Below are 16,523 nucleotides of genomic sequence, written 5' to 3' on the forward strand. Positions count from 1 at the left end.
ATCCCATGCCGCACGTTGCTAGACTCGGGATCACAAGTCCACATTGTGACTTCCCGACTCGCTCATCAGTTGCAACTGCCTAAACCCAAGTCTACCGTAACAGCTGCTGGTCTTGGAGATGCTCGTTTTATCAGCATCAAATTAAAGTCGCATACCTCCGATTATTTTGCATGCCTATCTGATATTGTTGCTCCAGCGATTTCCGAAAATCAACCCAGTTTGAACGTTAAGCCCGATGACTGGAAAATTCCCTCGAATATTCAGTTGGCTGATCCTGAATTTTATAAATCTCAGCGTATAGATATTCTCATTGGCGCAAGCATGTTTTTTGAACTATTATCTGTAGGGCAGATTAAGTTAGCTGCTGGGTTACCCCTATTGCAAAATTCGAGGCTTGGTTGGATCGTAACAGGAGGTGGATCATCTTCTATCAAGGCAACTGGATTACAAGATCATGCTGTGCATCGTGAATTGGTTGCTGCTCGTATGGATGACGTCGACGATCTGATTACAGGAGGGCAATCAACACAAGAGGTCCTCGAAATCAACCACGTTCGTGATCAAACTCCTGACTTGGAAAAAGGAACATTCCTGAAGATTGACGATGGCAGCGACAAGACGCTCGGTCTGGAATCCTGCAGCGGATGTTTTTCGTTCTTCTTTTTCTTCCATACAGGTCTCTCCAAAGCCATGTAAAAGAATGGTGTTATCCACAACTGCTCAGGTTTACGATGAGAGCGTTCCCCAGGGACTCAACACATCATGGCGGAAGTTGCTATCTGGCATGGGTCGGACCCAGCAAAAGACGTTTCTTCGACCTGCGTTGGATCCAGATGCTGATGGCGAAGGAGAGGTGCATCTACTTTTTCAAAGTCTCGTGTGGCACCTTGGAAGACTCTCATGGTTTCCAAATTGGAGTTCTGCACTGCCTTGCTACTAGCGCAACTGATGCGGAACGTACGCAACATGAAGCTCTTCGTTTCTGCTGAAGCTTTATCATCGATGATTTATGAACATTCACGCTTTCAAGAATTTGTTACTAATCAAATATCTTTAATTTAAGAGCTATCCAGTGGCATGAATTGGGACTTCGTTTTGACTGACTGCAATCCAGCCCACATTTTTTCAAGAGGTGCTTCCCAGAGTGTGCTTCTGGAATCGGCCGTTTGGCTCAGAGGCCCAGCGTTTCTTCTCCAGAATCAGCACGATTGGCCTGAATCTTGTTTGCCTGTGAAGACTCCTCCCGAGTCTACCAAAGTGGATTTACCGTTAAAACGCAATCTCGTGAATTCCTGTCAAAAATGACCCACACTTTTGGATTCGTATACAAATTTGCACACCGTATAAGACGTTCTGGTCTTGCCGTCAAATATGTCAAAATGGGCGCACAGATGCTTATCAGATGCCTCCTGATGAGCAACCTGTCTGATGACTACTGGAGGCCGCATTCCAAGCAGCAAATTTCATCCTCCAGCCTGTTGTCCTCGCTTCTCCCATTCGACGATATCTTTGGATCCGATGGAGTTGCTCGTGTGGCTGGAATCACTCGAAGGGCTGTCCGTAAGCTGTGCGTGCTGCCGAAGCTGGATCTGGTTGAAAGCCTTGGTCTTCCAACGGGGGAGAATGTTCGGTCATGCCGCAAACTAAATAAAATAACTAATTTTCAAATCCTAACGTAAACCAAATTCTCGATATTTGCCTTTGCTTTGCTATTTGCCCTGCTCGGCAACACTGTTTAATTGTCATTGCTAACTCCCTTTTGCACTTTGCTTATCGCTGCCTGGACCTTAGTCCACGGCAAGCTGCTATATAGTTCGATTTGGTACTCGCTTACAGAAGGCACGATCGCTGATCGCCTGCCTATTCCTTCGCGTTATATACTTTCGTCTAAAGCACAGACAAATCGGTCTGCCTGCTAACCTACCTTTTCGCTGCAAAAAAGGCACAGACAAGTCGGTCTGCCTGCCAACATACCTTATCGCTGTAAAAAGGTACAGACAATTCGGTCTGCCTGCCAAGCCAACTCTACAACAAACAATAACTTTGTGAAATTTGAGGCCTTGGTGCCAATTTAATAAATAAGTGTAATTTAAATCGAAATTTAAGCGGTTTTATTGATTTGGGCACCACCAAAGGTAAATGGTTAGTAAAAATGCTAACTGACCCCAACTTCACTTAAATTCACCAAAATCACAAAAAACTTCACTTCACTTCAATTCACCAAAATCACAAAAGTTGAGTCAAAATGCTACGGTAGCGTGTGCTTGTCAGTGTGATGAGGTAACAACTCAGTTTATATGCGATTTTTGGTATGTCGAACGGAATAAAAAGTATCCTTTGTCCTATTCCTCCCTACCAATTTTCAGCCAATTCTGTTCAGCCGTTCTTGAGTTATAAGTGGTGTAACTAACACAATGTATATGTATGTATATGGATAGATAGATATAAAAGGTTTCAGGTTGTCAGTCTGTTTTTGGAAAATACATAAGAGCTTACCGTGCTTAACGCTCAGTGTTACAAAAATTATTTAGTCCGTTGCAAGTCCCAGTTTTTACGGGATCCCAAACAGTTTTATAATTTTGTTAAGACTAAGCGCAGATCATGTTGTTTTCGGCCTTCGATTTCGTTTGAAAGTATGACGGCTAATACTGGTCAGGCAATAGCCGATCTGTTTGCCCAATTCTTTCAAACAACTTACTCCACAGTGTCTCATTCAAGTGAGCAATATTTATACGTCATACCTAAGTCGAACTTAATATTTCGCCCCTGTTTAAACGAAAGCTCCCTTCTCTTGGATCTTCAACGTGTTACACCAGTTTACTTCCCAGGTCCTGACAAAATTCCCGCTGTGTTCTTTAATACACAGTGCATCAGCTGTGTAAACCCCTTCTAAAGCTATTTACCCTATCCCTACAAACTTGTCAGTTTCGCTTGTTTGGTAGGAGTCCCCCTTCACAAAAAGGGGAACAAGTCGGATGCAAGGAATTATAAAGGTATTTCTAAACTATGGGCAATTTCAAAGCATTTTAAACGAGCAATAACTGCTCACTTGCAGCATCTTTGTAGATCAGTCATATCTCCATGCCAACATGGATTTATGAAGCGCAGGTAAAGTCATTTTCAAACTAATGTCATTAACACAGACTTCAGTAAAGCATTTGACTCTGTAAATCACTTCTTTTTGATACGCAAACTTGACATGATAGGGCTTTCAGCTGAAATAGTCCTTTTCAAAGTAGTCTCCTCAGTCTTACCTCTTATGTAGCACAAGGAAGCCACCTGGGACCATTACTTTTTACCCTGTTCATTAATGGTCTTCCATTGGTTATAGCACATTCCCGCGTACCTCTGTACGCGGATGACTTAAAACTGTGTCTGCAATATAATGAATACTCCCGTCATTTAAACCTTCAAGCAGACCTAAGAAATTTTCAAAACTGGTGTCATAACTTACTAAATTTAAACAGCTCTAAGTGCAAGCACCCATCAACCCGGCTCCTTCGATAAGGTTAAGGAGCTTTGTCGGGTCGATACTTCCAGAGGTCCCAAGTGTAAGGAACCTGGACCCGAGGGTTCTGCTCCTCAGGCTACTTAGTGCTGGGCAATCTGATATTATGTGTAGGGAGGTTTCATCCTCGCTATCACAGAATCTGCATGTTTTTCTGTTTGCAATCCCTATATTAAATAGGTGTCTCTTTAGTTTGCAATGTCCGGTTAGTAAGCCGGTAACTATCCTAAGTGAACTCTTCCCTAGTAGTAAAAGTTTTTTAAACCTCTTCATATCATAATTGACGATATGGCTTGTCTTTGGCCTGTGGTGTTTTCCCAGCAGGCTTGCCTCATATGTACTTCTTCCTTTTTTAGGTAATCTTTTATTGTGTGTCAGCCTATGCCACAGTAAGGCTCGGATCCTAAGGGGTCGTTCCGCCCCTAGTTTTGCTAGCCTGTCGGCTAGTTCATTCCCGGATATGTCTTTATGTCCTGGAATCCTTCTTAGTGACAGGCTGTTGTTGCTGCCCAGACGGTTTAACTTGGTTCTAACTTCTTGAACCAGCTTCGAGGTGATTCTATTACTACAGAGTGCAGTAATTGCCGGTCGACTGTCCGAGAGGATCGCAATGTCCTTGTTTGTGTACCCGCGCTTCATATTGAGCTCTGCACACCGTCCTATGGCGCATACTTCAGCTTGGAATATGCTGGTGCATTGGCCTAAAGATTCATGGTACTTGATTCGTGGTCCTATTACTCCAAGGCCAGTGCCTTGGTGTCTTAGAGACCCGTCCGTATACCACGCTACCACGCCATTACCACAAGAAGTGATTCTTAGTTGGGTGGCCTTCCGCTGTAACTCTATTACGCAGTGTAGCGGAGTGAGTTCCATGAGAACTTCTAGTGCCGCAGTGGGGCAGGTTTTCATTGCTCCTGTCATACATATGCATGCCTTCGGAGCTATTTCTGTGCGGTAACGAGCCTAGCTCTTTTACCCCAGGCTACTGAACCATATATGAATATTGGCCTCACAATTATAAGGTATAGCAATCTGATGATTTGGGGTGAGGTCCCCCAAGATTTCCCTGCAATTTTTCGACAGGTGAAGATAGCTCTGAGGCACTTATCCACTGTCGAAGGTACTTCCGAGGTACTTATCTTCCCGCCTTATTTCTACGGGAGTACCTAATAGCATGATTTGTCTCATTTTCTGTAGTTTGTACTTCTTTGTAAAAGGAACAATGACTGTCTTTGCGGGGTTGAGGTTAAGCCCAACTTCCCTGCACCAGTCTAGCGTTATCTTGAGTCCGAGTTGGACAATATCGCAAAGCGTTTCTTCAAATTTCCCTTTGGCTACTATTACTATGTCATCGGCATAGCCCTGGCATTGTATTCCTCTATCGGCGAGTTTCCTTAGTAGTTCATCTACTAGTAGGCTCCACAGTAAAGGAGACAAGACTCCACCTTGCGGACATCCTCTGCTTGTGGCAACGGTCATTGTGCTGTTGCCAATGGTCGCCATTGCCTGCCTGGAGCTTAACAAAGCTCCAATCCACCTTCTTGTTGTCGCGTCTATATTCCTTCTGGCGAGGGCCGCTAAGACGGCATCATGCGACGCATTGTCAAAGCCTTCCTCTATATCCAGAAAGGCGCAGATTGCAACTACTTTGTTGTCCACTGCCCCTTCAAGGGTGTGCAAAGTTGGTACAGTGCAGTGTTAGTTGAACGACCTGCCCTGAATGCGTGCTGCGTGGGTTGCAGCGGACAGTCCTTAAGAACTGTGCTCCTAATATGATAGTCTACCAGCTTTTCCAACGTTTTAAGGCAAAACGAAGTTAAGCTGATAGGTCTGAAGGACTTTGGGTTGGTGATGCCTTTCTTCCCTGCTTTGGGGATAAAGACCACCCTAGCTCTACGCCACGCATTTGGGATGTGTCCAATTGCTAGGCTGCTTAGCATCAGTCTCCTTAAGCGGGTTAGGAGTAGATCCAGTCCCTGCTGCAGGAATGATGGAGAGATACCATCCAGACCAGGTGACTTAAATGGTTGGAAGGTCCCAATTGCCCATTTAAGTCTCTCCGGAGAGATATCTAATATTATTATATGAAGAACTTTAACATCAAAAGAGTATACATAAGCGCCTCTCAGCCGTATTTTCCATCGAAACCCAAATTTTTGTTTTTAACGGAGAATGACAACAGTGCAATAAGAAAAACGAAGACAAATTTGGAGTCGGGCCGCCGTCGGATGCAAGCAACGATTCGTATTATAAAAGTGAGAAAGAAAGAGAGTCATCACGAGTCATCAGTGGACAGCCAGAACTGCAGGGAGTTTTTGTTAGGGGCCGGCCATAACCCTCGTAACGCTCCTAGGGGGGGTGGGGGTTTTCATCAGTGAGTCACGCTTTGTTGTAAGGAGGTTGTAATTTGTATATGTGATTCGACACATAGGGGGAGGGGGTCAAAAAAGCCAAAAATTAGCGTCACGAGGTTTATGGTCGGCCCCTTACCATACCCCTCCGAAACGGCTATACCGAGTAGGTCTGAGAATCGGCCAACATCTGTTTTTCATCCTCTTAAGGGGTTATATACCTTTTTTTTTTCAAAAAAACGAAAATTTTTTTTTAGCTGAATCCTAAAGTATATCCCCTAGAGAACATTTTCCCAAAATTTTGAAGAGATCCGAATAATAGTTCGATAGGAAAACAGCGTTTTGAGGCGCGGTTCGTCACTCTTTGTAACGCAACGTAAAACTTTGAATGCGATTATCTCAAAGTCGTTTTTTTCCAAAAGTACCTTTGCTGTGACCGCGATTGCACAAGAACTATTTGATCGATCTTCTTCAATTTTTTTTTTTAAATATTCGTATTGATTGTGCCGAGTCGGTCATTGAATCAGTTTTTATGCGGCAATTTCGATTTTGCAGATAAGAAATTTTTAATAAAATTTTTAGAGCTCGAAAAATCAATTTTTTGAAAAAACTGTTACTGTATGCAGAAAAAACCAAATATTCTTGAAGTAATTCAATGACGAACTAGAAATAATACTAAACTAATAAAAATTTTTTGGTTTATTGATTTTAGTTGACCCGCTGGACTTCCATCGTGGTCACCGCAAGCCGCTATAACAAAAAAAGGGTTATGAGAGAATTGCCATAACTTCGAAAGTTATTTATATTTTTTAAGAACAAACGTTTGTTGTGTCTATAAAAACATGTACCATCAATAAATAATAATCTCAGTATCATAAAATAATTGCTACACACCTGAAAAAAAATCCAAAGTTCCCTCATTTTTTTCGCTCAAAAAGGTATATAACCCCTTAAGTCCTACTCGACATACCAAAAATCGCATATAAACTGAGTTACTACCTCATCACACTGACAAACACATGCTAACATAGCATTTTAACTCAATTTTTGTGAGTTTGGTGTATTGAAGTGAAGTCAAGTTTTTGGGGTTTTGGTAATGGCTTCGTTTTATGTAATATTTCGACAGCGTTCCTGTGTGACGGGAAATCTTCTGTACGTGTGTTAGTTATTGAACTCCTCCTAAACGGCTGGGCCGATTTTGATGAAATTTTTTGAATAATTGAACCATTTAACGGCTTACTTATCGGCACGGATCCAAATTCTAACGTGTTCCTGAAGTCAATTCGAACATTTAATTAATGCTTTCAAATGACATCGTTCGGAGCAACAGAAATAGTTCGAAATATTAATGAAAATGGTCAAATTACAATTCTACATTCAAAATTAGAGGCCAAGTTTATCATAAAATGGGCTCACTGCTGCCAATGCCAAACGAACCACATAAACAGGCAGGCTCCGGTTTTCACTTTCACAAGATTCTCTCGTTTTCGTTTTCAAAAACGAAAATTGGTGCTCCGGTTTTCATTTTCACAAGATTTTTTCGTTTTCAAAAACGGGCAAGTTTTTTTTGTCGAAATGAAAAGTAAATGCCTTTTTCTACATCAAAATGGTTCTTAATTACAAAAGGAAAAAAATAGTTGACTCCTTGGTCTATTGATGTTCATTTCACATCATCAGTAGGTCAATCTAATTCGTATTTATTTTTTAAATAATTATTTTCTGACCCCACCTTGATTTCATCCATAAAATATTTGCCGTCGGCAACAACAAATTTCGTTTTGCTAAAGGCTCGATAAATCTATTGCCAAAGTTATCGTCAATGCTGCCGTATTTGTAGTGGAACGAAACAACCACTTAAAAATACTTATAAATTGAAAACGAAGAAAAAAATATTTGTAAAGAATAGTTAAATAAGCTTCTTATAAATAAATATGATTAATTTAGTTTCTTAAATGCCAAAAGTGCAGTAAAAAAGTGGTTGAGAATAGTGGAATGAAAGCTGCAAAAAAGGTGGCAGCCCCTTATTGTGGGAAACAGCTGATTTCTGATGGAGGCTTATTTGAAATTTTTGAAAATGTAAGTAAGACAACTTAATTTACCGATCGTCAGACATTTTAAAAACACATGTGTTGCATCTAAGATGTCTCGATTTTCTTAAATAAATCAATTTCTGCCTTCTTTTGGCTTCAAAACAGGCAATTGAAAATATAAAAGTAATTTTTTCGCGTTGTTTACTTTTGACCAAAAAAAGTCAGCTGTTTGAACAATTCCGATAACGAAACGATGACAAAAAGTTTGTGAAAACCGGAGCACCTAAAACGAAAACGTACGTTTTCGCCCAAAAACGAAAACGAGAAAAAAAAGTGAAAAACGGAGCCTGCCTGAAATTCTTACAAATCTACTTTATGGACGGCGAGGATTCCGGAAGCGCACTTGCCAATCGCGTGAATGCACGTTGTGATTATAATACCCTTTATTCATTTTATTCCAGGCGCAATTATAATAACTTAAAAATAATATTTGCCTTTTGTTATTTTTATATTCCCTCATGGTTCACAGCGCTCCAGATGACTTTATAATACAGTCTAGAACTGAGTAAATTTTGTACAGAAATTATAAAGTGATCTGGTGGCAAAACAACGTCTGCCGGGTCAGCTAGTTTCTATATAGATTTTTCGATCGTAACTATGGCAGCTATATGATATAGTTGTCCGATTTTAATGATTTTTCTTTTTACCATTGTTGTAAAAATCATGCTCGTGAAATAAAAAAAGAATGACGTTAAAATTTTTTTGCCATTATTTCTATATATAATTTTCGATATTTCCTATGGCAGCTATATGATAGAATTATCCGATTTTGATAAAATTAAATGCGAAATTCGATAGTGGTTAAAAAACTCCATCTGGAAGAAATCAAGTCGATCCGATCAAAAACAACGGAAGGAGAGTTTTTTTTTTAATCTCTCGTATGGGAGCTATCCGATATAGTCGGCCGATCTGGCTCGTTCTGACTTATATGCAATAACTATACAACTTTTCGGAAAGTTTCAGCACGATAGCTTCAAAACTAAGAGACTAGTTTACATAGAAACAGACAGACAGACAGACGGACTTTGCTCTGCAAGGGTATAAAAACGGCGGCTTACTAATCTAAGTTTCTTATCGTTTGCATGTGCTATATATGAGCTATAAAAATGTTTTTTGTTTTCCAGGAAGAAGTTTCCGAATATCATAAGCGCAGATTAGGGGATTTGTCGCCTCATGTGTTTGCTTTAGCTGAAGCAGCTTACACCAGCATGGTCGATGACCACAAAAATCAGGTAAGTTATTTTACGTACTGGCTTTAAGGCACAGCTCTTAAGCAAGTAAATACCAATTACTGTGACGACCCTGTTCCGGGAGGCGGTATAGCTCGCCGATGGCAAGGGTTCGAGACAGAATTTCCTATCTAGTTTGGCCCCTCTTCAAGATCGGTTTACCTTCAACTTTCCCAGAATAACTCGAGGGGGTAATGCGGTTCGTATATTTTCTCTTAGGCTTACCTAATATTACAGGGGTATTGATAATGGTCGGGTAGGGCCGGGGTCGCGTCAGTGTCCGGCGCTGCTGGAGGGCCGGGGGACACGTTGATATCCGTTGCGGCTGAAAAGCCGGGTACTCCGTGCGGCTGAAGAGCCGGTTTCGTTCCTACGGCTGGGAGGCTGCATCGGTCGCTGCGGCTGAAGAGCCGGTTGGGAGTGCTGTCGATCGGCTCGGGATTCCGCTGTCGCGTCGTGTTCTGTTCGTCCGTCAGGGGAACGCTCTACTTAGGTAGGGTCATGCAGCAGGAGTCCAATGCTACTCCGCTTCGCTCCCGGGTCGGAAGCCGGGGCGTGACTTCTAGGAGGAACTCTCTGAGCTGGGCTGACTGATAAATCACACCGGACTCAGAGATCTTGACCTGGCCAAAGGTTGATTATTACTAACCAGACCGGGCGTAGGTGATCCTTCCTAGGTCGCGAGCCAAATAAAGATCCGTACTCTGCGGAAAACCACCACCAGAAATAGAGAACAGAACACTTACCCCTTTTGATGCTGCTCGATCAAACGCCTGAGCACACGTGACTGGAATGAGGACGTGGCACTGCTTATATAGGCCCCAGATGGTAATTAGTGTGCCTAGATAGCTGGTGGGATTATCCCACGATTACCGATAGTCGTCGATCGTTATCGATAGACCAGGGCTGCGTAAACAGTTTTCGATATCTATCGTTTTATCAGGGTTGCATATATAGTTATCGATAGCTTGTCTAGGGCTGCGTAAACAGTTATCGATTGCCCGCGCATTTTGAAATAAGAGCTTTTTATTGTGTTTGGTTTGGTTTATTTATTTTTTTTATTATTTTATTGCTGCGGCGAGCCGTCACACTCCCCCCTCTTTGGAGACCAGGATCTGGGTTGTGTTGACCCTGATGTGTCCCGCTCGCCCTATGCGGATCCGGGTGAAGAGCTCGCCGGAAACAACCTTGTGGGTCCCTCGGGTTCCGGGTCGCCAGGCTGCCTTGAGGTATGCCACCATATCTGCGACCTTTGCCTCGTTTTCCGGGTCTTTCTTTTTCGGTTCGTCGTCCCAATCGCTCTCCGTGTCGTCATCCTTTTTTTGTTGTTTCTCGTTGTATAGCCGAAAGTCTTCTTGGTGTTCTCCATGGGATCTGGGGTTTTTGTTTGTCGATTAGTTGGTGTCTCTTTGTTCCGGTGGAAGTCGCTGGGGTCTGTCGTGGAGTTTCGGTGGGTCGTGCCTCGTTCGGGGTGTCGTTTCCTTGTGGTTTGGTGTTGATGGTGGGTTGTTTCCGTAGTCCTTGTTCCTTGTTCCGCTGTCCTATTCATTGGTTGTTTTGGTTGTTGATGCGTGGGTCCTGGTTCTGTGCCGTGGTCGTCGTCGTTTGTCGCGGAGGTGCCTGCCTGGCCACTGGTGCCGCTCGGGTTCGGGTCCTGATCTCGGGCCCTATTGCTTCTATGGCCGAAAGCCACCCGTCTGCGGTTGGACTCCTGCTTTTCCAATGAAGCACGGTATTTTGCCGCTGAATTTTTAAATTTATTCTCCATCTGTAATTTTTTGGAGATTTGTTTATTTCTGATCTCTTTTTTCTTTTTATGACTAACTACGTTTGTGACTACGTTGCTAACTACGGCGTTCCCTTTATATGGTTTAAGTTCGCTAACGTAAGCCCTATGTCTTTTTCCGGTAGTATTATGATTTAGGTTTGCTATTACTGTGGATATGAAACCATTAACCTTAAATGGTCCTTCGTATTTTGGCGCTAGTTTGGCCGCAAACCCTGCGGCTGGTTTGGATAATGGGTGTTGTCGTTCCCACAAGAGGTCTCCGATCTTGGGTTTCCGGTCTCTTTTTCGTAAGTTGTAGGCTCTTGCCTGGTCACATGCACCCTTTCCCATGTTTTCTCGCGCTAGCTCCCCTGTCTCTTTCATTCTTTTCCATCGGTCCTCTCTTGTTTCTTTTACTATGCCTGATCCTGATGTGGTTTCGTTAAACAGACTGCCTGGTAGTCGTATTTCTCTTCCATATAGAAGGTACGCTGGGCTATACCGCGTTGATTCCGATCGGCTGCTGTTTATGGCTAGCATTATTTCTGGTACCAAATCGTCCCATCTTTTGTGTTCCGCGCCCGTGAGTTGTGCCAACATTGTTTTAATAGTCCTGTTTGGTCTTTCCGCTGGGTGCTCCTGAGGTGTGTATGGCACTTTCAGTTGGTGCGTTATCCCCCATCTTTCTAGCTGGGATTTTAATTTTCTGCTTGTGAACTGAACCCCATTGTCTGATATCAATTTCTTTGGTGCTCCATATCGGTTCAAGATCTGTTCCCTAAGCGTCTTGATCACGCTTTCCTTTCTTATGGCCGCCTACCCACTTAGAAAATTTGTCGAAGTAGACCAGTAACATGTTGTGGCCGTGGCTCGATCTTGGTAATGGGCCTACAAAGTCTACGCATAGTGTCTCCCATGGTGCCTTTGCTATCTCGTTTTTGTTTTATCCAGTTGTCTTCCTCCATTTCTGCTCCCCGAACTTCTTCCTCCAGCATTCTGGATAGTGCGTCTGCCACTACGTTTAGTTTTCCCTTGCGGTTGCGAATCTCAAATGAGTATGGCTGCATTGTCAATGCCCATCTAGCTATTCGATCTGACGGGCTCTCAATTGAGTTCAACCATTTAAGTGCTTGGTGATCTGTTATGACCACGAAGTGGTATCCTTCTAGGTACATTCTCATTTTTTGGATTCCCCAGTGGATTGCCAAGCACTCTTTTTCGGTGGCTGAGTATTTTGCTTCCGTTTTGGTTAATCTTCTGCTAGCGTATGCGATCACTTGTTCGCCGTTTTCGCCTTCCTGTGTTAGGACTGCTCCTAGCCCGTAATCACTGGCGTCGGTCTGTAGGATGAACGTTTTTGTGAAGTCTGGACAGCTTAGGACTGGTGCCTCTGTTAGCGCGCGTTTTAGGGCTTGTGCTGCTGCTTCATGTTCTGTGTTCCATTTGAATTTTTCCCTTTCTTGAGTAGGTTGTATAGAGGTTTTGCTAGCTCGGTAAAGTTTGGTACGAACCGTCTGTACCACGAGGCTATTCCCAGGAAGCTGTGTACTTGTTTTGTTGTTTTCGGACTTGGCATTTTTTGGATTGCGGAAATTTTTTCTGGGTCTGTGTGTATCCCTCTTGCGCTGACTATGTGGCCTAGATATTTTAGTTCTTCCTTAAAAAATGTCATTTCTCGTTATTGATTCGTAGGTTTGCTTTTCTGATTCGTCTCATTACCTCCTGTAGTTTTTCCATATGTTCCTGTTTTGTTCTTCCTATCACTACGATATCGTCCAGGTATGCGAATGCAAATGGTTCCATTTCCGGTCCGATAACTGAATCTAATGCTCTTTGAAATGTGGCTGGTGCTTTATGTAGCCCGAATGGCATTACCTTCCATTGGAACAGTCCTCGTTCTGGGACTGTGAACGCCGTGCACTGTCTGCTGCTTTCTTCCATAGGTATTTGCCAATATCTGCTCTTTAAGTCTAATGTACTTATATATTTTGCTTCTCGGAGTTGATTCAGGATGTGATCCATCCGTGGTACCGGGTATGCGTCTCGTTCTGAGTGTTCGTTAAGCTGTCTGTAGTCGACGCACAATCGCCATTGCTTGTTTTTCTTCTCCACTATTACTACTGGGGAGCTGTATGCAGAGTGGGATGGTTCGATGAGGTCTTGTGCTAGAAGTTCGTCTACTTGCTGGTTGATGATGGACTGCATTGCTGGGTTTCGAGGGTAGTATCTCTGTTTAATGGGCCTATCGTGTTTCATGAAGATTCTGTGTTTTGCTATGTGACTGACTCCCTTGACTTGTTCCATTAAATGTAGTTCTTTTTTGAGAATTTCTTGGATCGTCTCTTCTGTGAGATCGTCCGTTGTGAGGGACCCTATACCCTGTGTACTGTCTTTTGTTGGTTTCTTTTTTCCTTGTTTCTCCTTTTTTGTTCCGATGTGTGCTGTAATACCTCCACATTGAATGGTAGCTTTGCATTGTTGTAAGAAGTCGACTCCCAGGAGCAGGTTTCCCATAACTTCGTCGAGGATTAATAGTATGACTGTTTCGGATAGGGTTCCTAGTTGGATCGGTACTTCTAGCGCTTCTGTTACGTTTCTGTTTGTTCCGTCTGCTAGTCTTATAGCTTCAGTTACTCGTTTTCGTGTTCCGAGTGTTGCTATTTCGTTTGCGAGTTCTCTGCCTATAAAACTTCTCGTGGCTCTGGTGTCTATCATACCTTCTACTCTCCTGGTGCCTACTCTATCGCCTACTCTATCGTTGTTGCGGGTTGCCTGTCGGTCGTCTGGGCCCTGGGTACCCGCTCTGCTCCCATCGGCCTCTCTCGTTTCCCGAGTTTTCCTGTCTGCGGCAGCAGTGTATTGTCCGATTTCCATCCTGTTCACAAACCCAGCAGAACAGCCTTGGTGGGTTGTTACATCCCCGTGCTGAGTGTCCCACCATTTTGCATCTTGAGCATTTATTCCTCATGTCGAAAGTTTCTACTATTCCTCTGTTTAGTGACTGGATTGGTTGTTGCGGTCTCCAGTAGTCTCTTGTCTGGTATTGTGTTCTTTGTGGTGCTATGTTTTCTTGTCTTTCTTTTGGTTCTTCAGCTTGGAGTGCCTCGAATTCTTCTGCCAGTCGGAGGTATTCCATTAGTTATTTGCATTCCCCACGTTTGGCGTACCGCTTGAATTCTACGCGACTATTCCTGTTCCATTCTAATTTACTTCCCTCTGTGAGTTCTGTGAACCTCATAATTTTCCGCAGTTCTCGTGCGAACTCCTTTGCTGACTCGTTTTTTCCCTGATGCCTGCGTGTTATTTGTTTCTTTTTTTTCTCCTCGTGGTCTGCTGGCTTGAAGTATTCCAGAAATTCATTTTTGAAATGTTTCCATGATGTCATCTCTTTCGGGTGGGTGTGCCACCAGTCCAAGGCTCCAACTTTTAGCAAGATTACCATAGCTCCTACTGCTTGGTCAGGCCACTGTCTCTTGTCTAAACTGTTCGGGCGCCACTGTAACGACCCTGTTCCGGGAGGCGGTATAGCTCGCCGATGGCAAGGGTTCGAGACAGAATTTCCTATCTAGTTTGGCCCCTCTTCAAGATCGGTTTACCTTCAACTTTCCCAGAATAACTCGAGGGGGTAATGCGGTGTCGAGGGTGTCTTCGTATATTTTCTCTTAGGCTTACCTAATATTACAGGGGTATTGATAATGGTCGGGTATTTTGGGGTTTTTGTCGTATATTTGCTTATCCTGAATTATGTCTAAGGGGTATTGATATAGTCTGGTTTGGTCTCTCGGCGCTCTGGCGGGCCGAGAGGTGTTGAGCCGGTGTTTTGTTCGGCACTCGTGGTGTGCCGATGAATATGTCGACGTCCGGTGCTGCTGGAGGGCCGGGGCTACGTTGATGTCCGGCGCTGCTGAAGGGCCGGGGTGACGTCGATGTTCGGCGCTGCGGAAGGGCCGGGGTCGCGTCAGTGTCCGGCGCTGCTGGAGGGCCGGGGGACACGTTGATATCCGTTGCGGCTGAAAAGCCGGGTACTCCGTGCGGCTGAAGAGCCGGTTTCGTTCCTACGGCTGGGAGGCTGCATCGGTCGCTGCGGCTGAAGAGCCGGTTGGGAGTGCTGTCGATCGGCTCGGGATTCCGCTGTCGCGTCGTGTTCTGTTCGTCCGTCAGGGGAACGCTCTACTTAAGTAGGGTCATGCAGCAGGAGTCCAATGCTACTCCGCTTCGCTCCCGGGTCGGAAGCCGGGGCGTGACTTCTAGGAGGAACTCTCTGAGCTGGGCTGACTGATAAATCACACCGGACTCAGAGATCTTGACCTGGCCAAAGGTTGATTATTACTAACCAGACCGGGCGTAGGTGATCCTTCCTAGGTCGCGAGCCAAATAAAGATCCGTACTCTGCGGAAAACCACCACCAGAAATAGAGAACAGAACACTTACCCCTTTTGATGCTGCTCGATCAAACGCCTGAGCACAAGTGACTGGAATGAGGACGTGGCACTGCTTATATAGGCCCCAGATGGTAATTAGTGTGCCCAGATAGCTGGTGGGATTATCCCACGATTACCGATAGTCGTCGATCGTTATCGATAGACCAGGGCTGCGTAAACAGTTTTCGATATCTATCGTTTTATCAGGGTTGCATATATAGTTATCGATAGCTTGTCTAGGGCTGCGTAAACAGTTATCGATTGCCCGCGCATTTTGAAATAATAGCTTTTTATTGTGTTTGGTTTGGTTTATTTATTTATTTATTATTTTATTGTGGCGACGGGCCGTCACAACTTATATTATTAACACTTTGTTGGCTAAAACCAGTTTTTTATACCCTTTCAGAGCAGAGGGTATTATAATTTCATTTAGAAGTTTACAACGCAGTAAAGGAGACACCTCAGACCCTATAAAGTATATATATTCTTGATCAGCATCACCATAAGAATCGAAATACGTCTGTCCGTCTGTCCGTTTCTCTTCAAACTAGTCTCTCAGTTTTGAAGCTATCTTGATGAAACTTTACCAAAAGTTGTGTAGTTATTGCACGCAGTAAATAAGTCGGAACGGGCCGGATCGGAACTATATCGGAAAGCTCCCGTACAAGAGGTCAAAAAAATTACTGAAAAAAATTATTACGCCGTTGTTTTTCTGTCAAAATGTAAAGCAATCAGGGCTTCTCAATAAGAAAAAGAACAACACACTTCATATTCACCACGGGCTCCTTTACGTACGAGCGACCGAGTGCTTTACGATTAGTTCTTGTTTGGCCGTGATCACGAGCGCGTGTTAATTTGCATTACATACATTTGTACTACATTTACTATTTGGTTATAAGTCTACTATGCTACTCAATAAAAACAATTAACAGGTTATGGGCCCAGAGGCCGCGTTAACCAAATGTGCTAGTAAATGTGATTAAACTAATCTCAGCTATACATACAAACTGTATGTACAAATAGAGAAGCCCAAAGGCAGAGACAAAAAGTATTGTATGTATGTATAGAGAAGCCCAAAGGCAGAGACAAAAAAGTATATATGTATGTGTGTATACATAGAGAAGCAAAAAGTGCAAGGCGCAAGACAAGGCGCGCA

At 43.6% G+C, this 16,523-nt stretch overlaps 1 protein-coding gene across 1 annotated transcript in view; it reads left to right on the forward strand.

Moving 5' to 3' along the window:
• The window catches only part of LOC108096982 (unconventional myosin-VIIa), a 634,406-nt gene that overhangs the window by 64,179 nt on the left and 553,704 nt on the right, over positions 1-16,523 (forward strand). Inside the window, 1 exon segment of the mRNA XM_043207602.1 lies at positions 9,074-9,181. Within this exon segment, the coding sequence (XP_043063537.1) occupies positions 9,074-9,181 (108 nt within the window).

The sequence above is a fragment of the Drosophila ficusphila genome, unplaced genomic scaffold, assembly GCF_018152265.1.
Source record: "Drosophila ficusphila isolate 14025-0441.05 unplaced genomic scaffold, ASM1815226v1 contig_2, whole genome shotgun sequence".
Classification (NCBI taxonomy): Eukaryota; Metazoa; Arthropoda; class Insecta; order Diptera; family Drosophilidae; genus Drosophila; species Drosophila ficusphila.